General features: G+C 43.2%; 1 protein-coding gene across 3 annotated transcripts in view; it reads right to left on the reverse strand.

Annotated features, from left to right (window-relative positions):
• PLXNA4 (plexin A4) overlaps positions 1–21,536 on the reverse strand; it is a 490,888-nt gene that overhangs the window by 193,547 nt on the left and 275,805 nt on the right. The window contains exon 5 of one of the 3 annotated variants that reach the window (XM_065049322.1): positions 19,671–19,829. The exons of the other annotated variants lie outside the window; for them this stretch is intronic. Within the exon in view, the coding sequence (XP_064905394.1) occupies positions 19,800–19,829 (30 nt within the window). The 3' untranslated portion in view covers positions 19,671–19,799. Of the gene's footprint in view, positions 1–19,670; positions 19,830–21,536 lie in introns of those variants that run through there. 3 annotated transcript variants of the gene reach the window in all.

Genomic DNA, 21,536 nt, shown 5'->3' on the forward strand with positions numbered 1-21,536 from the left:
GATGGGCTTTGAAGGTCCCTTCCAACCTAAACTGTTCTACAATTCTATCATTTTATTATTCTAATAAAACATGTGGAGAAACTCCCACTTATGGTTAAATGGGGTTGCAGTGGCACTGGTGAGACAATGCCCACAGCACGAACAGGCCTAGGTGCAAACATGTGCCCATACTTGGTGTTATATGGTAAACATTTATACAAACCTGTTTCATCAAAGAGTTTCCTTTGTGGCAAGGTGATGGTTATGGACCAAGGTGGAATCACAGAATCACAGAATAATTCTGGTTGGAAAAGAACTTTAGGATCATTGAGTCCAACTGTCAACCCAGCACTGCCAAGTCCATCACTAAACCATGTTTTTAAGAGCCTCATCTGCGCATCTTTTAAACCCCTCCAGGGATGGTGGCTCTACCACTGCCCTGGGCAGCCTGTTCCAATGCCTGACAGCCCTTTGGGGAAGAAATTGTTCCCACATCCAACCTCAACCTCCCCTGGCGCAACTTGAGGCCGTTTCCTCTGCTCCTGGCGCTTGTTCCTGGGGAGCAGAGCCCGACCCCCTTGGCTCCAAGCTCCTTTCAGGCAGTTCAGAGATCAGAAGGTCTCCCCTCAGCTCCTGTTCTCCAGCTGAACCCCCCAGGTCCCTCAGCTGCTCCCATCACACTTGTGCTCCAGCCCCTTCCCCAGTTCTGTTGCCCTTCTTGACCATCTGCTTCAAAATATGGACTCAAGGTACCTCCTTGGGGTGCAGGACAACTCTGTGTTTCACAGATCCTACGTGTGCTACATCTACTCACAAAACTAGTAGACTTTAACCCTTGTTGCTCAGAGACAAACCTTTTGCTCCAGCAGGATGAATAATGATGCTCCTGTGTAAGTGCCAGGGACAAATGGGGATACTTTTGTCATGTTTTTAAGTGGAAAACCAGAAAAAGTAAAATATGGGTTTTCTTTGTTTCGGTAGACAGAAACAAAATCTTATTTCCTTTTTCATTTTTTCCCACTTTAAGAAATCAGCAAACAGAGATGCGTACTTTTTCTTACTGGAAAAAATAAGCAAAAGAGTAAAAACTGAAATAAAATCAGTCTCATCTTCCCTAAACAATGACCGCTAATTTTTGTGTATAAATAAAATGTTGATATTAATAGGAAGATGAACATATTCATGAAAAGGTTTGAATTATGTAAAAAAAAAAGCACAATTTTGTCTGTGACCAGAAATTTGTGCTTTTGTTGGGGCCTCATAGAGATTGCCTTTTGCATATGTATGCTGGTTCCTTGCATATGTATCTCATCACCCAGCAACTGCCTTCTCGGTATATACATGTGCTTTCTTGTACATATTTTTTAAGTGGCTGAACATTTGACCCCAAGATTCATTATGAGGGCAAGCTGGTTGTTGGGGTTTTTTTGTGGGTTGTTTGGGTTTTTTTTTTTAATACGATAATGATGCAAAAAGAAAAAAAAGAAAAAGAAACAAGAATAAGACTCAAAAGTCAGTGCTTCCATCCTTTTGAGTGAGATTATCATCATTGCTGCTGCAGGCGGATCAGAATAGTCATCCTTGCCAGAATGGAGTCCACATAATGAGAGACCAACTAATTGCTTTTCCCCTTTTGCTTTTGCCAAAGTTTCCATACTTCAATTCCCATTTTGATATCCTGCTTCAATGGAAGGATATATCCTAGTTATTTATTAGGGAAAATTTACTTATGGACGGTATATCTTACTGGTTTGGGACTTTTTTCTAATTATCAGCATGGCGATTATGTTTTACTATGCACAGACATGCCGGACAGTAAAGCCATTCCTGCAGAAACCTTACAACACCTTTAGGATTCCTTGGTGTAAGATGCCACAGTCTTCAGTGCTCGGGTAGGTGTTTTTTAGCCCAAAATGGACAGCTTAATGTGCCACCTCAGTGGTGACACATTTTACTCTAATGAAAATGATCTCAGAGTCTCTTAGTCCTTTGCTCTGTTTTAAAGAGGAGTTAATTCAGAAAAGCCCCTGGTTTAATTTGTGCTTCTTTTTTTTTCCAGGAGATCAGATAAAGTGATTAGGTGATTGCAACAGTCCGCTCTCACCTTGCGCTACGAAATCTCATCAGATAATGTGGATCTTCTTGGGAAATAAAGATCACCAGGCTAAGCTGTTTCAGCTCACATCCAAAAAATAAGGTCCTTTCAAACACTTTTTTCTCATGTATTGCACATTCAAATGTTGGTGGGATGCAGCAGGAAATTAATTCTGCAGAAGTGGATAAATGTATTGCCCACTCACTTCTACTTTTGCTGACAAACAGGGGGAAAATAACTGAGATGGAATCTGTTGTGTAGGGGCAGAGAGGGGAGATCAAGAAGATGTGACACTGCGGTCCCGACCGGAAAACCACATATAGTGTCGCATTGCACGTAACTCCCTCTTGCTCGCGCAGCACTACGGCCATCTGGTCCTTATCCTGGCTCCATTTTAGTGACAGGTCAGTTAATTTTTGCTTCTGGCCATGATCAGAAGAAAGACACAGGCATGGCTGGGCTGCAGATCTGATTTGGCAAAGCAATGCCTGTCTTCTTGAAAAACAATCCCTCCAGCAGTCTGAGATCCTCGTGAGTGAGCGGGTTGTCTGACAGCTGATGCTCTTTTATGCAGTGAGCTATCCTTTCATTCACCAGAAATACATTACATTAAGATTTATTAAATTACATTTATTAAATTAAGAAATAAACTTTAAGCAAGCTTCCTTCATTTACATAATGGGAGGCTGTGCAGCAGATGGAGAATGGAGACTGTGGGCAGGCAACATAATACAGGAGCCTGCATGTTTTGTAGATGAATATCCTCCTGAACACTCTCCCAGTTGTTGCTGAACAGAGAATCACCACAATTTCCATGTACTAGGTGGTGACATTGGGGTCAGAAACAGAGGACAATGAGTGAAACTCCTGGACCCCAGCTGGCTGATATAATCTTATTTATTCAACATGTTCATCTGGACCCGGCTTATATTTCCCAACAAACCTTTGGAGGACTTCTGGAAAAGTATAGCAAATATGAACAAATGTGATTTTCCAAGGAGGGCAAATGCTGCCCAGCTATTCACACAACTTTGCATAAATAAACTGGCACAGATTTCAGTTCAAATTCAGCTAAGAGAAGGAGAATGGCCTGCCAAAGAAAGTCCTAGATCTTCATTTAATTAATTGATATGGTTTTGTTCATTTTGGTACCTAGACGTTAACCCACCATCCACCTGATCTGCTGGTTAAATAACAAAGTCTGGAACACAAATACGGGTGCACTAAGGAACAATAGAGAAAATCGATGAAATAGAGAACACTTTATGATTCTTAATCCTGTCCCTGCTATATTATACAGTTTCATATCAGGTAGGGATCCCATTGTTTAAAATTAATTGGTCTGCCTCAACACAGAGGCAAACTCAGCAAGAACTCCAAGAGTCCCAGGCATTAGTCAGTTTATTACATGATTGACTGATTCCTTGTTAGCTGCATATCAGTTATTCATCATTGATTATTTTCATAGGTTGCTAATACTGTAAAGGGTAACTGCCTAGGTTATAAAGACAATTACACTAAATACCAAGCAATGAGTGCTCCAGTATTTAGCCAAAAAATGTCTAGTCTGCTTGAAAAAGAAAATAATCTAAAACCACAAAGATCAGGAGGAAATAATCTCCATCAGACCAGCAAGAAAGAGCCCAAATTAAAGTGCACAAATGAAAGGAATTGCTCGAAGGCAGCTGAAGAGACGAGGAATGGGCCCTTACAGCATGCTACTTAGAAAAGACATCTGGATACCAGCTTCTCTTGGACTCATTTCTGTGAAGATGATCCCATCCCAGAACTCAAGGGGACCCAACTTAGCTGATTGCCCGTGTTGAGCCATGGGTGGGTTATACAGATAACCTTCAGGTACCAGAGCCAGGAACAGTGGCACAATGAGGAAGGGACAAAGGGACACTGCAGGCAGAGGAGAAAGAAGAAAGATGAGCATCAGATGAGGGCAAACAGCTCAAGGCAGCAATAGCAAGGCCTGAAGACCAGAAAGTCAACATGGAGGTCAAAGGCAATGAGGTTCAAGGATGCAAATTAATTATTGGCCTGATTTTCTGTATTTCCACCAAGGTTAATCAGCACATTGGGAATTTGAGTCATGTCTGCTTAACTGACAGGATTTTTTTGTATTTTTGATTTTGTAGGCATTTTTCTTTCTGTGCTAAGTGAAGCTGAAGACCTTCTTCTCCCATGGGAGGCAGAGTTTTTCGCTGTCTTCTAACTATTGCTGATTTCCAGAGCTCACTGATTATTAAACAGCACTTCCTCCATAAAAAGCTATCCTTTAATGATCTCTAGGAGAAACAAAACTGATCTTTCTCATGGGAACCAGTTTCCAATACAATTGATATGGCCTGAACCTAAGCTGACCACAAAACCAGAATGGAGATCAGATGCAGAGAAGTGGCCAGACCTACTACAGCAAATCATTAGTCAAGTTCAGTCAAGTCCTGGAGTGGGACAAACTGCAGATCCACAGTGTGAGAGGCTGTGGAGAACTTCGCCAGACACATCTGTGCTAAAAAGGGACACACAGAGCTCAGACTTGGTGGATTAGAGTTAAAATTCCCAGTCCTGGACTGTGTGCTGGAGCATCTGGTCTGCAGATCTCCCTGGAGCTAACTTCTCAGAGATCGCAGAATTATAGAATAGTTTGGGTTGGAAGGGACTTCCAAGCTCATCCAGTTCAAACCCTGCCATGAGCAGGGACATCTTCACCAGCTCAGGTTGCTCAGACCCCTGTCCAGCCTGGCCTGGGATGTCTCCAGGGATGGGGCATTCACCACCTCTCTGGCCAACCTGGGACAGTGTTTCATCATCCTCATTGTGAAAAATTTCTTCCTCATGTCTAGATCAACCTTCATTAGAGAAAACTCCTGACAAGTTGCAGCTCATGTGTTCCTTCATTGGAGTTATATATAGATCTCCAGCTTAGCTGCATCCTTGTGCTTATTCCCCAAGGCATGTGTTAGAGCTAACTCCAAAATGCTGATATACTCTAGGTGTTGGTAACAAGATATAAAGCATGAAGGAAGGCTTTTGCAAATGCAGTTTGCAGAAGTGATGCCAATCTCCATCCTAGGACAAACTTTGTCTGTAGTTCTTTCCTTTAGTTTCCATTTATTCATGCTGTTGAATAAAAATTTAATAAGCTAGTAAAAACAAATAAAAACTGTATTCTTCTACACACTAAATCTCAGACTTTGATTTTTGTTGGTTTATCCTCTTACAATGTGGTAGAAATGTGACTTTCATAACTAGAGTTTACACAATATAGAGCAAAACATTAGCACTGCAAGTTATTTATTTGAGCTCAGTGTTGTAATGCCAATGCAAAAACACTGATGAGCCCACATTATGTGTCTGCAGAAGAAACTGAGTTGTAAGACTTTGGACTTGTCTACACAGGAGAGTTATATGAACTTGAATTAAACTTGCATAGTTAAACCAGAGATTTTTTTGTTGACTTTTATTTCAGGTTTTGGGTTTTTTTTAGCTAAACTTGTACTCTGGATCATCCAACAGCAACTAAGCAGATACAGAAGCTATGATTATATAAATATAACAGCATCCACATAAAACGCTGGGCCAATTTAAACACATCAAATGCACCCTAGAATAAATCAGGACAATAATCTGGGGATCTCTAGATTTTAGTGTGGCATCCAGGAGCGATTTGAACATCCCTTATTCTACTTTCTTCTGAGAAGATGATGGAAAACTGAAGTCAACTCATAGCCAGAGCTGCCTGGCACTGGTTCCCCATGCAGTCAATGGAAAGAAGGTGCTGGGAGCCCAAATTCACCACTATGTACATGATGAAGTATTTTCAAAATGTATTTTCAAATGTGTATTGGGCATCAACAGAGGAAGCTCTCTTATGCCTAAAGGAAAGAACTGGGTATCAGAAGAGACAAGCAAAGCAACATGACTCTTTGGACAAGTCAGGCATCTCTGGCCATACTGGGAGCACCGGCATATGCATGTTGTCCCATGCTATTAAAATGAAAACCCCAACTCCCAGAATATTTTAATGCATGATTCACCATTTGCCCTATTATCTATTTTTATGGGTTCCCCTTCAGGCTTATGATCTCCAGTTCTGCATAAAAACACCTCCAAGACAAATTAGTTTTTAGGGGCAGTTGTTTAAAAAAAGACAAGGAACATGCCATACAACATAAGATGACATCTGTAATACACAGCCTTTCCCAGAAAACTAATAAAAGAGAACCAAGCTGATGCCGAGAAGGCACTTCCACTGCAGATAGGGGAAAAGAGCCAGAGCTTTCCTTATGCCCAGCTTAACGTGCCCATTCTGTATGTGTGCTGCACTTGTGATATATATCCATATGTATCGGGCATCTGTTCGTGCGCCTGCCATAAAAATATGTTATGGGTATAGCTTTCTAAATGTACATACCGTACGATTGCGTGAGACACGCATTATGGGCGTTCGATGTACACGTGTGATGTGTCTCTCCCAGCACGTAATGAAGCACATGGTACATTTGTGTGTATACAAACAAGTGTCATATTTATGACAAGCCGCATTTCTGTTCAGTCACTTGTGCAGGGATGTGTTTGAAGCCAGGATGTTGGTGTGCATCTGTGGACCATCTATGTAGGCGTTCACACGCCGATCACAAGATGCAGAAATGAGGTGCACATCATCCCAGGGATGCCTGGTATGACATAGTTCTATTAGCACTGTGCTTGTATCTCATCTACATTTTTACACAATCCTGAGTGGGCTGCATGTTTTGTGGAGCTTATGTACTGTGTATTTTATGAGCATGTGCCCTGTGTTGTGCGCTCACCTATTTGTAATCTAGATCAGAATGTGCACTCCAGAGCAAGTACAGGTACTACTACTATTACTACTACAGGTACTACAGTGTACTATGCACTGTTCCGTACATTGTGCTCCAGATCCTATGAAGTATTAACTGTAGGAGGACATAGGGGTGCCCCTCTACTATTTTCTGGGGAGACCTCCCCTGGAGAACTGAGTGCAGCTCTGGGGTCCTCAGCACAGGACAGATATGGACCTGTAGGAGAGGGGGCAGAGAAGCCACAGAAATGATCTGAGGCTGGAACAGCTCTGCTGGGAGGACAGGCTGAGAGAGTTGGGCTGTTCAGCTGGAGAAAAGAAGGATCTGGGGAGACCTTATTGTGGCCTTTCTGTGCTTAAAAGTGGCTGATAAGAAGGATGGGGACAGATTTTTGAGCAGGGTCTGTTGCAATAGGACAGGGATGATGGTTTTAAGCTAAAAGAGGAGAGTTTCACACTAGACATGAGGAAGAAATTTTTTACGCTGAGGGTGGTGAGAGCCCGGCCCAGGTTGGCCAGAGAGGTGGTGGATGAACCATCCCTGGAGACATCCCAGGCCAGGCTGGACGGGGCTCTGAGCAACCTGAGCTGGTGAAGATGTCCCTGCTCATGGCAGGGGGGTTTGACTAGATGACCTTTAAACGTCCCTTCCAACCCAAACTGTTCTATGATTCTAGGGGTGCTTGATACGAGAGAGTCCCGGCAAAACACTGTCTGATAAGAAATACCTTGTGCAAATATGCCCACGTCCCAGCAGAGACACAGTGAGGCATTTCTACTGCCTGGAGAGAAAATAATTTATGTGGCTGCACATTAAGTTTGTCAAACAAGTCAGAGAAAGGAAGATTCATCTTGCATCTAATCTCCAGGATGTGGAAGGCAAAAGCAGCAGTCTGGAAAGCTCTGCATGCATGAAACAAACTGAGCTTTCACTAGCTGTCTCACTGCTTCCAAAAAAATCTTATGAGAAATGTAGGGGTGAAGGAAAACAGGGAAAATATAGAAATGGGTAAAAGATATTTATATGAGCTGTTTGTTTTTGGTTTTGTTTTTTTTTTTTAAGTCTCTTTTCAACAAAAGATACATCTTTGAATATGATCAGAGCAGCTGGGAGGTCACCCTACCCTGGCATTGTAGGTTGCCTCACTTCCATCTCATCTCCTGAGTGTCTTCTTTTCCTTGAGTGACTGAAGGATTGATGCTCTCCTGTTAGAAACAGGTACTAAGTTTTTTAGAACAAACTACAGGAACCCTCACAGGAATTCAGACTATGTAGGTTCAGCTCCCATCTGAATGACGAGCTCCACAATCATTTCAAATCCATTTCTTGCTTTTCTGTGTCTTTGTGTATAAAATGTTAACAGAATAGAACAAGCCGGATCGAATTGCCACCTGTTATTAAATCAACTCAAAATTGAATAAATCAGACACGGTTTTGGGTCAGACTTGAATATCCAGAATGTTTCCATCTGTAAATACATGCCTGTCTTTCCCAAACATATTAGCTGATTATTAGACCTACTACTGGGTGATACTTCTATTTAACTCATTTTCTCTAAACACGTCAGCTGACTTGCAGATACAGAAAATTTCCCACACAATTTCCTGTGGTATACATCATATTTTTTTCTGTTTTGCTTAATTATTATGAGCTGTAAACATATGTTGTGTTGTATCTTATTTGCTACTAGGGTGGGCTTGTCCAGCTACAGCAGAATTAAAACCCTTCCATAGATGCAGCATCAACAGACTTAAGGCCGCTGTGTTGGGGCAGATTGAGCAGTTCCACTGCCGCTCTCTAAGTCTGATAAGATCTAGCCAGGGCTTGTGGAACATGTTTCTGTTCCTCTGCCCATGACACCAACTATCAACACTTCAGCCTTATGCCATACAGAAACCTGCCGTACCCCTTTCTGCAGCCCATCATGGTGGTATTTGAGGTAAAGGCTGTGACTCCAGGCAACATACTGGTACCAAAATAAAGAAAAACCCAAAATAAAGCAGCCTTTATGGGAACACACTGGTTTTACTATTTGTGGATTATATGCTTTAGGCTAGTATAGAGCTGTGGCTCAGAACCTATGGCTCTGAACCTATGCAAGATGATCCACAGTTGTCCCACAACAGTGTAGAGCTTCTCCACTTGAAAGACGCATTATGAAGGGCTTTCGTAACCCATAGGAAAATGCTGAAGCTTGTTAGAAGATGGTGTCCGGATTATTTAAAAGCTACTGGGCAAGAGCAGTGGTCTCTTCTGTAGGATCTGTCACTGCACACCCCTGTGTTTCAGCAGGATTCCCAGGAGAGGGAAAAAATAAAGAAAAGTGGAAAATGGTGACGGTGACCGAGAACTGAGGATTGTTTCATACATCTTGTTTGGTAAATGGCTACAAGGCAACCAGCAAAGTTAGGTCATGGATATCACCAGGTATGCCATGGGTGGTACTTCATTCCCTAAAATAAGATCATCTTTTGGTGTTATGGCATCTTATGGTCCATGATATGAACGCTTCTTATCGTGTATGGCATCTCTGTGCCATGTTAGAGGGTCATGCAGCAACTGTAATATATCAGCCCAACAACCATGGTGTTTGAGCCACATTTAGACTCCTAACATGCAGCTTGATGAGAGAGATGACCCGTTCCAATGGCCTGTTGCCCAGGAATGCCAGACTTTGGTGAATGGAGAGAAGTGCAGAGGAGGGAAACAAGGCTGGTCAGGGGTCTGGAGCACAAGTCTTATGAGGAATACCTGAGGGACCTGGCATTGTTCAGCATGGAGAAGAGGAGGTTGAAGGGAGACCTCCTCCCTCTCTGCAACTGCCTGAAAGGAGGTTGGAGAATGGAGGGTGTTGGTCCCTTCTTCTGACTAGCAATCAGCAGGACAAGAGGAAACAGCCTCAAGTTGCTCCAATGGAGGTTTAGATTGAATATTAGGAAAAATTTCTTCACTAAAAGGGCTGTGAAGCAGTGGAACAGGTTGCCCAGGAAAGTGGTGGAGTCACCATCTCTGGAGATATTTAAAAGATGCACAGGTGAGGTTCATAGGGATGTGGTTTAGTGCCAGATTTAGGGTATGGTTGGACTCGATGATCTTAAGGGTCTCTTCCAACCAAAATGATTCTGTGATTCTCACAGTATCACAGTATGTTTGGGATTGGAAGGGACCTCAAAAGACCATCTAGTCCAATCCCCCTGCTGGTACAGGAACACCTAAGTGAGGTCACACAGGAACATGTCCAGGTGGGTTTTGAATGTCTCCAGAGAAGGAGACTCCACAACCTCCCTGGGCAGCCTGGTCCAGTGTTCTGTCACCCTTACTGAGAAGAAGTTTTTTCTCAAATTTAAGTGGAACCTCTTGTGTTCCAGCTTGATCCCATTACCCCTTGTCCTATTCTCTGAAACATGTATTCAGCACATGTATATAGTAAATGTTTTGAAGACAATTCTTACTTTTCTCTGCTGGTTGGAGAGGCAGCCAGGGTCTGGCAATGCAGAAGAGGAGCAGGCTGGATTGTTTACTGTCCCCTTAAAGTTATCACAGTTGGTGTGTTGAATACGGTTTGGGCCTACAGAGGCATTTCAGAAATTCCTGCAGGGTTTGTTCAAGAAAACCGTCTGCCAGCCTGCATAGGTCCATCCGTCTGTCCAGCACACAGCAGACTGCTCTCTCTGGGACAGCTGTCCTGCAATGACTTGCAGAAGGCAGAGTTTATTGGAAAGTGAACCAGGACTGCTCAGCTCGGTGTGAAATCTCTGGCATTATCCAGCACAGGCAGCACTCTCCCTGCTTCTGAAACAGATGGAGCTAATTCCTGGCCAGTATCTGCTTTGCAAATACTCTCAGGAACAGCCTCTCTGATCAGGAATGCTGCTGCCACGCACTGACTCATCGCAGCATCTGATAACTCCATGACATGGCCAAGCACAGTGCACAGAGAATGTCCTTGTCCCCCACCTCTACCAACTCACCCCAAGGGTCAAAGAGACAAGTCCATGTGGTATGTGAGATAAATGCAGCCCCACTGCTTTGCTCAGACTGCCCAAGACCAAAAATGGTCTGGGCCACCCCTCCTGGGAAGGTGGTAGGGAAATGTTGGATTTCAGAGCTCCTGGCTGTTAATAGCTTGGCTTTGTCCAGTATTTCATGTGCCGCATAAATCCCTCAGCACTCTGAGATCAGAGCATCCTTCTTCTAGACAAGATGCAAGACTTTCCTGGAGATCTATCACCAAGCCACTTACAAATGCTTCCAGCCCTCTCCTTCCATCCTTGCACCCCTTACATTCACTGTAATGTGAGGAACCTTTGAACCATAACATGGACTAAGCAACCATGACAGTCAATGAAGACATGCCCTGAGAAACTTCCCATCCCTGGAAGTTATCTGCTCTTACCTGAGAACACTTTCCTCCACTTCATCACTGAGAAGATCAGAGCTTCTCCTCCTTTCTGAAGTGTTTTCTATAAATGTAAGATACAGCTCTAGACAGCTTCATCTCTGCCCATTCCTCTCTGATCACAATAAGGCAGACTGTTAGCTGGAAACTGGACGTTCATCATGATGATGGAATCATTTTGGTTGGAAAAGACCCTCAAAAGCATTGAGTTCAATGTTAACTGAATGCTGACACTAAACTATGTCTCTAAGAACCTCATCTATGCACCTTTTGAACCCCTCCAGGTATGGTGACTCCACCACTGCCCTAGGCAGCCTGTTCAAATGCCTGAAAACCCTTTCCAAGAAGAAATTTTTCCTAATATCCAATCTAAACTTCCCCTGGTGCAACCTGAGGCTGTTTCCTCTCTCTTATTGCTTGTTACTTGGGAGAAGAGATGAAACTCCCTGGCTCCAACCTCCTTTCAGGTAGTTGTTGAGAGTGAGAAGGTCTCCCCTCAGCCTCCTCCAGCCTGAACAACCACAGTTGATGACAAAAACTAGTCAGTGGCCTAAATAATTTGGCTAGAAGAAATGAGATTTAATCTAGAAATAGTCTTAGAGCAAGGACAGTACTCACAGCCCCACCACACAGGAGAACCAAAGATGTTAAGGAGGCTCTGAAGTTGGCACTCAAGTTTTCAAAAACAACCAGGAAGTCTTTGCTTCACCCTCTGATATAATCTGATACCTGCTACTGAAAACATCTGTCCATGCACACCATCATTCATTTTTACTAAGGGACTTGCACTGATGAATTTATGGAGAGAGGTAAATAGGCCAGCACTACTGTAATAATTTTTAAGCTATTCTTATTGTTTCTGTCTTAATAGGAACTTTCATAATTCTTTAAAAAAAGTTCAAAGAAAAAAATGAAAATAGTGCTCCAAGCTTGTAGGTGGCCAATGTAGCATTGCTCAATACTGCAAGATTCTTCTTCTCTACATTCCTTTAATTTGACTCATTTTCTCAGACCTGGGGGTTTCCCTGCCTAGATCTGACTATTGGGCTAATAATAAGGCTCTAATAATTCAGTTTCAGATCAGAGAAAACTCTGTGGTTAGAGTTTCATTTGCAGGGTGTGCTTCTTTTTCCTTTATTATTTTTTTTCTCAAAATAAAATAATAAAGCATAAGAAATTAAATGACCAATTCCTACCTCAAAATAACCATTGTAACAATTTACTGCTGAACCAGGTGTCTGTACACACATGCCAACAGCCAAACATGTGCATTCACACAGATACCGAAACTCCTTTTCCCTCCAGGTCTCTTTCTTTTCTGATTAAACACACTTCAGCCATCACCAGTTTCATCTTTCCTCATCTACATCCACCCTTTTTCCCTGTTTCCATGATCATTACAGGATCATTACAGGCTTTTGTAACTTTTCACTACCTCTAGTTTCCTCTTCAAAGCCAGTCCTTTCATTCCCACTCCATTGTTGTAGAAGATCTCATGACTTTTGCCAAAGAAAAGAGATAAATTTTATCACAATTCATCTCATCCCTCTCCAATATGACCTCGCTTTTCCTCCCTATCCAACCTGGCAGAGCAGTATGTGATGCTGCAGGTCAGCACTGAATGCTGCCCGCCCTCCGCTTCGTTTGAGTATGGCATGAAATTAAAACAGTTGTCACAGGAAGAACAAAGTGCATCGCTACATCAAGGGAACTTTGTGAAAATCAGACGTTCAGTTCTTGTTTGAAACTCCACTTTTTTTTGGTGAGAAAACCAGTAGAACTTACAAACGATCCACATAGATATATTAGGAAACTACTATTCAGCCTCAAATAAGTTGCTTTGCTGAGCATATAACCACCTGAAGATACATGGTGCTTCACAAAAATCTTATAAATATTAGGCACCTTTTCTTCCTTATTATTCATCTACTGGCACCATGATAAAAATAACCAGTAAAAAGCCCTAGTGAGAACTTTATAATTTAAAAGTATGACCTGTCAATCCAAGGATGTAACCAATGAAACTGAATCAAAAACACAGAGCAGAAGTGTTCAGTGGGGACACAAAATAATGCCAAAAACTGGGAGAAGGTTGCAGCTGTGCAGGAGTAGAAGTTAAAATAAAAGCTGATAGTAAACAATTTTTCCCTTGTTATGTCTGTCAGTCCTCAATGAAGGAATATGATTCTGTAATTCTGTGTAATAAATCTGTCGACTGGGATCAAACTGGAATTCAGATATTTCTGATGTTTTTTCTCTCCTCTTACCAGAATGATATTAAAATTAACAATGAACGCCGTTCAACTGATATGTAAAGAAAAACAAATAATTTTATTTTAGTCTCCTTCAAGGAAGGGAAATAAATGAACAGTGATATATTAGAGAGGGGAAAGACAGCATCCCTTCAACCAATAAGCTGTAAAATAAAATATGCACCCAAGATGCAAAAAAATGTCTGTAGAGGGTGGTTGCTCTCCAAAGTGGTTGAAATCCACAAAAATATGTACTCTTCTCTTCCAAACTTATTAACAGACTCCTTCAGATAGACCAATTCGTGTGCGTGTGTGTGTGTGTCCAGGATTTTCTCTTTCCAGAATACAATAAAGGTATTTTTCACTGCTTCCCAGAGAGACCAGAAAAACATAGAGTTTGCACAGAGGGAAAAATCCCTTTCCACCCCAAGACTGGAGCTGATAATTTGAATTCTGGAAGCAGAATGAAAAACTATTGCAAACTAGACAGGTTTTCTGTTCTTGCTTTGTCAAAGTTGGCTCTTTTCCATATTCGAGGGTCCCAAGGGACACGTGCAGCCACAGCAAAGCAAATGCTGAGCCAATACAGGCCTGAAATCCATCTAATTAGTCCACCTTTTCAGCCGGCTAATGATCCTCTCCAAGCTGAATCACAAGCTACTTTTCTCAGAAATTAGGTTTTCTGAGGAGACTGCGCTCACTGTTCTTGGTTGGGAAAAGGTCTGGACAACCCACTTAGAGAAGTGACAAACTGCTGCTGGACAGATTTCTCCTGGTTACCTAAGTTGAATCCAGACAGAGAACAAATTTGATCACATTTATCTGATCCTGCTGCTTGTCAGACCATCATTCCCACTCTGCTTAGTGGAAGAGTGTTACTCTGTCCTCCACATAACCAAACCAAATGAAGAGTTATGGGTAGACTGAGGACAGTCTGAGAGAGTTGGGGTGTTCAGCCCGGAGAAGAGAAGCTCCGGGGACACCTTAGTGCAGCTTTTCTGGACTTAAAAGGGGTCAATAAGAAAGATGGGGACAGACTTTTTAGCAGGGCCTGTTGTGATAGCACAAGGGGTGATAGTTTAAACTGAAGGAGGGGAGATTCAGGCTGGAAAAAAATTTTGGTGCTGAGGGTGGTGAGAGCCTGGCCCAGGTTGGCCAGAGAGGTGGTGGATGGACCATCCCTGGAGACATCCTAGGCCAGGCTGGACGGGGCTCTGAGCAACCTGAGCTGCTGAAGATGTCCCTGCTCATGGCAGAGAACGCTGTCCACCATCAGTCATTGCAACACACATATCTTTGGCTGTGCCTTATTTTATTAAAATTTGGGACTGAATCCCAAAATCACTGAGGGATCAGCCAGAAGAGTAATACAGAAACTTTGTAGTTTTTTCTTAGTTTTTCTTGCTTAACACTGATAGGTTTAACCCAAAATGAGACATAGACCAACTAGAAGGCAAGAGACAACTGATGGAAAACAGTGATGCTGCGTGAGACACAAGGTCACCCCAAGATAAGGCTGTGTGGAACCAGAACCAGGGCAAGACTCTGGAGCATTGAGCATTAATCAATGCCTAAATTCCCCTAAAAACTTCATATAGTCCTGGTGAGGCTGCAAATGGTCAATATATTTGGAAGTCAAAAATTCAATAAAGTACTTCACCTCTTCCCTATGGATTTTCCCATTCAGGATGGTACTTCAGGACCTGTTTACATTTAAGCAGGTGCTTAACTGTTCTCCTCAACAGGAGCCTAATTGCATTGTGATTTGTCGCCCTAATGTTCCAGGTAGCCACATCTCCACAGTTGAGCTTTACTCGGGGATTTGAAGGACCACAACTGTTTTAGCTCTATTTCTATTCTACCTATGGAGCCTGGGGATCCAGTTAAAGAGGTGAAGCCATTAAAATTACAGGCATTTTAATTCTGTTCTAAGCAATTATATAAGCCCTATCTGCTTGTAGAGAAAGCCTCCCTGTGTCAGAGCTAATATTAATTTTAAATCTCCAACCTTTTCAAATTAATGTGAAAATGTAAGTTTCCACATACTTTGATTAAACATTTTGCTGTGTAATGACTACTTTATTATTTTCCCCCTCCAAATTACTGATTGTTGTCTTACATTACAGCCTCATCGGTACTTATTAAATTAACAAGACTATGAAACACTTAATGAATCAAAACTCATCAAGTGTTTCCAAAGATAATAACGAATCTAAAGATTTTTTTTATTTTTTTTATTTTTTTACAATATATCTGCATGCAAAATTTATACATTCCACACACAGTCGCTGAAGTTCAGATGGTCCTAATCTCATGAAAGATTTATTACCACATAGCTCGGTGATTTATTCAACGTTTGCTGAAGCAACACGTAGCATGTGTCGGGAAGGGAGGATTTATTTATTATTTAATTTCCAAAGCTTATCTCAAGTTCTTAGGACCCTTCCATGTGTGTGTCTGCAGACCCTCGCCAAATAGCAAATCTGCAGTTGTAAATTGGATGCAGAAACTGGGGTGCACAAAGGATGGTCTAAATCCAGAAAAGAGTGATTGTGCAACGACAGGCACAAAATAACAGAGAATTTACTATTCCATGTCCCAAAATATAAGACCAAAAGGAAAATATTTTTTTTCAGGATTATGAAAAAGCAGATAAGCCTTCCCATCAGATACTAGGAGGTGAATTAATAGATATAGGAGAGATATGCAATGTAGGTTATTGGGAGGGGTATGGAGGTACAGCACATCACCCAGCTTGAACCAATATGAGAGCATCCTTATTTCCAGTAAATCCATCCCTGGGTAGGCAGTACCACGGTTTACATGCTGTGCCCTAATCTGAAAGCAGCCAAGCATCCCTGAAAGCAGTTGTTGTGCCCAAAAAACACCAGCGTGGTGACAGTGATACACAGAGACAAGTGCTTTTGGGTGTACATGGGGTTGGGCATGGTGGAAACTCATGCAGATGTGAGTGCAACCACCAGCCCAAGTGCTTGTGACACACACAGGCCAGACTGGGTGCGGCTCTGAGAAACGTGGTCTTGGTGAAGATGTCCCTGCTCATGGCAGAGGGATTGGATTAGATGACCTTTTAATAGCCCTTCTAACCCAAACTATTATATGTTTCTATGGATCCTGGCAACCATGAATCCTTTTGAGAACAATCCATAGAGCAGAGCCTGCTCCAGGTGAATGGCTCGATGAGCAGAAAAAACAGAGCCTTTCGGTGGGCTCAGTAACTCCAGCAGAGATGTCTCGTGCTGAGCAGAACACATGGAAATACCCTTCCCGTTTACCTGCACCCACCCTGACAGATCCAGCACAACTGCAAAGCTTGGGAGACGGGCTGGCTCTTAGGTGGGCAGAGAATGGGAGATACCAAAACTGAAAAGGCAAAGCAAAAAAGGCAAAGAGAAGAGCCAGAGAGCTGGCAGGACAACCACAGCAACACCATCTCAGGACCCGCTCCCAGCATCGCAGCAGACCCAGGTGCTCAGCTGCCCATATGGAGCCTCGTGCAACTCAAACAGGATTTATGCTCCGTCCATATAAATGGCATTTCTCTGCCAAGACTGTGATAAATGTACCCTACGAAGTTCCCTCAGGCCCCACTACCCTTTCTCCCCTGCCCTGAACCACCTCTGTTCTCAGCTGCCTTGGGGCAACTGGATTTGTGATTACCCACTTCAACACACCATCAATCTTGGGCTCCCTATTACTGGTGTAGGAAGAGATATCTTTCTGTAATAACACTGCTGTAAAACACAGAGTCTGATGTAGAACTTTGTTGGGAAAGAGCTCATAAGCAGCTCGCCGGGCTTAGATGAGAGACCGATGACCAAGACGAGAGAAGAAATGCAACCCAGCCATATGGAGCTGGATAACAAAACCCATCAGGCGTATACGGGAGAGGAAAAATTCATTCGCAATTTATGTCACAGCAGCTGAGACCTGAGAGTGGCTTTTTAACTGGATTTTACACCAATTCTCTGTGATGCATTTTGAGTAAAGAGACAGGCGCAGAAGGGTCTTGGTTCAGCCCTGGAGGCAATTGTGGAGGAAAATGCAATTACATCTGGCTGCTGAACTTGCCCTTGCCTTCCCCTGGATGTATATTCTGTGCTCTCACCTGGGAAAACTCATATGCAAAAGAAAGAAATTGGAATAAACGGCCCTGCTGTTGCCATCAGTGACCCTATGCCCCTTCTCCCCATTCCCTGGAAAATTTTTTATCCCATCCCAAGCAATGGTGTGATTGCAATCAAGGGAGAAGCACCTTGACCCAACCCTCACTGCCCTTCACACCTCTCTTCATCTCACAGAAGACTCTTATACCACCCTTTGGTGCACCCCAGACACATTCAAGACCTGTTTCTCCATAGACTGCACTGGATTTCCACCCTTTCACTCCTCACTTCTCCTCCACACGCTGTCCTCAGTTGCAATGTGTTGCCAGGCTAAGAGAGGGACTACAGGAGGTGATCTCCCACCCAGATGTTCAACAAGGTGTGGAGAGATGAACATCATCTGACCAGTTTGTCATAAGAGCTCCCACTGATAGAGGACAACATAAATCTGGGGGAAGATGGATCTCTGATGACAATTCACCCAGCCAGGCTTCCTCCCATAAAAGAAAGCACCTACCTTAGGAGATGGCTGGGACTAAGCTCATCCCCAGGAGCTCACCACATCTGCAGCACACACTCCCCCTAATTGACCACGAAAACTCCCTCCTGCCTCTTTTCCCTCTTCATCACAACACTGATTTTGTTACTTACCTCATAGTGGGGATGAGTTAATTCATGCACGTGACATGAATTAATATTATCACCTTCCCTAGTTCAGTTGCACCTATCAATCAAGCTCATTCACTTGTCTTGAAACACCAAGGTCTGGACTGAAACGAGGGCAAACTGGAGTTGAGACACATCTCAATCATTTATTTATATTTCCTTAGAGATTCCTAAAAAGAGCAAAGTCCTCATGTGTCTGACACTGTGTAATTTTATCAAACCATGCCATTTGGCGATTTTCTTAAGGTCATAAATGAAGTGTCTTATCTGTATTTCTGGCACAGTGTCTTGCTGCTGGTGGAATGTGAAACCAGATGTCCTGACCCCCATGGTTGTATCTAACCCCAGAGATCAGACCTCTTCAAACCTAAAGCTATTGTATTGAGGGATAAGGAGGAATTTGGATGTGGAGCCCGCCACCAAGGCTATTTCAAGACAGAGACTACATGGAGCCCTCCAGAACACCCCAACCTGCCAGCAGTGTCAAGTAGTCCATAAATTATCCCTGAAGCCTGCTGGTTTTAATCAGTCCTACTTCCTAATTACTCCTAGAACGTGACTCCAGGCCCCAACATGGAGTATTTGTCTTGCATTAATTAGATTAGAAAAGCAGGGGTATTCAATACACCAACTAATCAAGTCAGGGGATCAATAAAGAATGTGGCAGAGCCTTACATTGTCCTCACTCTGCAAGATGACAAGTGAAGAATTAGTTCTGGAAGGTGCCCAAAATAACACTTTGCAATGTAACACAGGAGAAACATGAACTTTCATCTGTTTCCCCACTGGAAAGAGAAAGAGACGGTGCCAGCATGTATATATCAGTATGGATATACCATTCCTGCAAGGCAGAACTGGTGAGGCTAAGTAGTAAAACACAACTCCAAGCCATTGGCCAATATGGAAGGGTTTACCAGACTTCAGGAGCATTAATTAGAGCAAACCAGCATGCAATGTCATTATACCTTGCTGAACCTGCTCCTGTCATTTCAGCTGGGCCCAGTGTCCTTCAGCTGGCTGTCCCTCACATGCTGCTGCTGTCAACAAGCCACCATAGATGTGATTGCATTTCAACACATCTGCAATCTCAGTCACATGTGTTGTGGTCACACTTTGGCCAAAGGCACAAGGTCAGTTTGGATGGCTGATAAATACCATCTTCAAACAGAGTTATCTAAACCCTGAAGGAGCAAGTCTAGGTTTTGTTATTACTGGGGATTTCCTATGGACTTTAGTGCTCTGTGCTTTGGTTATTGGGCAATGACACTAGTGAGTTATCTTACGAGTAGCGAAAAAAAGAAAAAGAAAGAAGGAAAAAAGAAAAAAAAGTGACTTAGCAGCAACCACCAGATGATGATGAAAGTGCAGGCTGCTCTGTTCCAGGCAATGACGTCTTATCCACAGAGAAATGGGCTTACTGATCATTTCGGGTCATTGTTTATTATGTTACAGGGCTGTAGGGGAGGAAGTCCTAGCCTGAAAGAGAGAAACACAGAGAAAGGTGACCCTGAGTTCATGTCAGAATTAAACTGGGAGTGAGACTCTGTCTGCTGAAGCCCTGTGGGCTTCTCAGGCCTGATAAGAGCAGCCTGCAGAGCTGTTCCCAACCAGTCTGACCAGGATGAGCAGAGAGGAGCCCCTGAGTTACAAACGCAGCTTTACTTTGGAAGGTGATTGTCCAAGCAACCTTTTAACCTCCTTCTCCCCTCCAGAGCTTTCCTCATTGTTAAAAATATGTTGTTACAAAGTCGCATACTGTTGCTGAACTATTAGCTACTCTCTTGCTCGAATGCCTCCTATGATCCATATCGCATTAAACTGTTCTGTTGGGTAGAAGGACGCTTCTTCCTTATTTGTGGAATAAATCAGATGAAGGACAGAGAGCACTCAACTGATGCTCTCTTGTTTCTCTCCACTCATGGATTTCACCAGCTCTTACAATCAGTCCAGCATAACTTCCCAAGCCAGAACACCCATTTTACCACCAAGCCAATGCCTCTAAACCAACTCAAACATTACCCATAGATGGGAAATGCATGTGAGAGTGAAGACTCTGCCAATTTCCTCAATACAAAGCCAACCATATCCTGGGTTGCGTCAAAAGAAATGTGGCCAGCAGGTCAAGGGAGGTGATTCTGCACCTCTACTACACCTGTAGTGCTGCGTGTAGCTCTGAGGTCCCCAACATAAGAAGGACATGAGCCTGTTGGAGTGAGTCCAGAGAAGGGTCGTGAAGATGACCAGAGGGCTGGAGCACCTCTCCTATGAAAACAGGCTGAGAGAGTTGGGGTTGTTCAGCCTGAGGAAGAAAAGGCTCCAGGGAGATCTAAGCAGCCTACAGTACCTAAAGAGACCTACAAGAAACCTGGAGAGGACCTTTTTATAAGAGCATGTGGTGATAGGAGAAGGAGTAATGACTTTAAACTGGAAGAGTGTAGATTTAGATTAGATATAAGGAAGAAATTCTTCATCATGAGGGTGATGAGGCCCTGGAACAGGCTGCTCAGAGAAGCCATGGATGCCCTATCCCTAGAAGTGTTCAAAGCCAGGCTGAACGGGGCTTTGAGCAACCTGGTCTGGTGGAAGGTGTCCCTGCCCATGGCAGAGGGCATGGAACTAATGATCTTTAAAGTCCCTTCCAACCCAAACCATTCTAGGATTCTATAAGAAGACAGAGAGATAGTTGTTCTCCACACTAGTAATGCTGCACGTAGTGTCTGGAGGGACATGGAATTTCTGAGTAATTAGGGCCTTTGTAAAATAATCAATTTCCTTCTTCCCATTCTGAGCATTTCTCTTACATGAATCCTGAACAAAGCCACTCCATTAAGGGAAGGCACAAGAGCAAGACACCCGGTATGACAAGTCATCTATGAATTCTCAGCAGCCGTCTCCTCCACCCTCCAGGTTGGAGCTCCATCCCATGACCTGCAGCACTTGTCCTGCAGAGCGAAGGAGCTCCCTTCTCCCACTCACCTGTCACACACAGAACTTGTGCATTGCTTCTGCAGATTGGGCTCTGACTCCAGTTAATTTTCTCTCTCTCTGTGAAGCCTGAAGCAGTTGGAGCCCGCGCTGAGATGTAATGATCTCCTGATTTTGTTCTTGTGAGTCAGCCTCTGCTCAGTACAAACCCCTGAGCTAATCCCAGCGTGAACAGCTGTTTCTGGCAAAATGAGGGAC

The sequence above is a fragment of the Columba livia genome, chromosome 1 (assembly GCF_036013475.1).
Source record: "Columba livia isolate bColLiv1 breed racing homer chromosome 1, bColLiv1.pat.W.v2, whole genome shotgun sequence".
Taxonomy (NCBI): Eukaryota; Metazoa; Chordata; class Aves; order Columbiformes; family Columbidae; genus Columba; species Columba livia.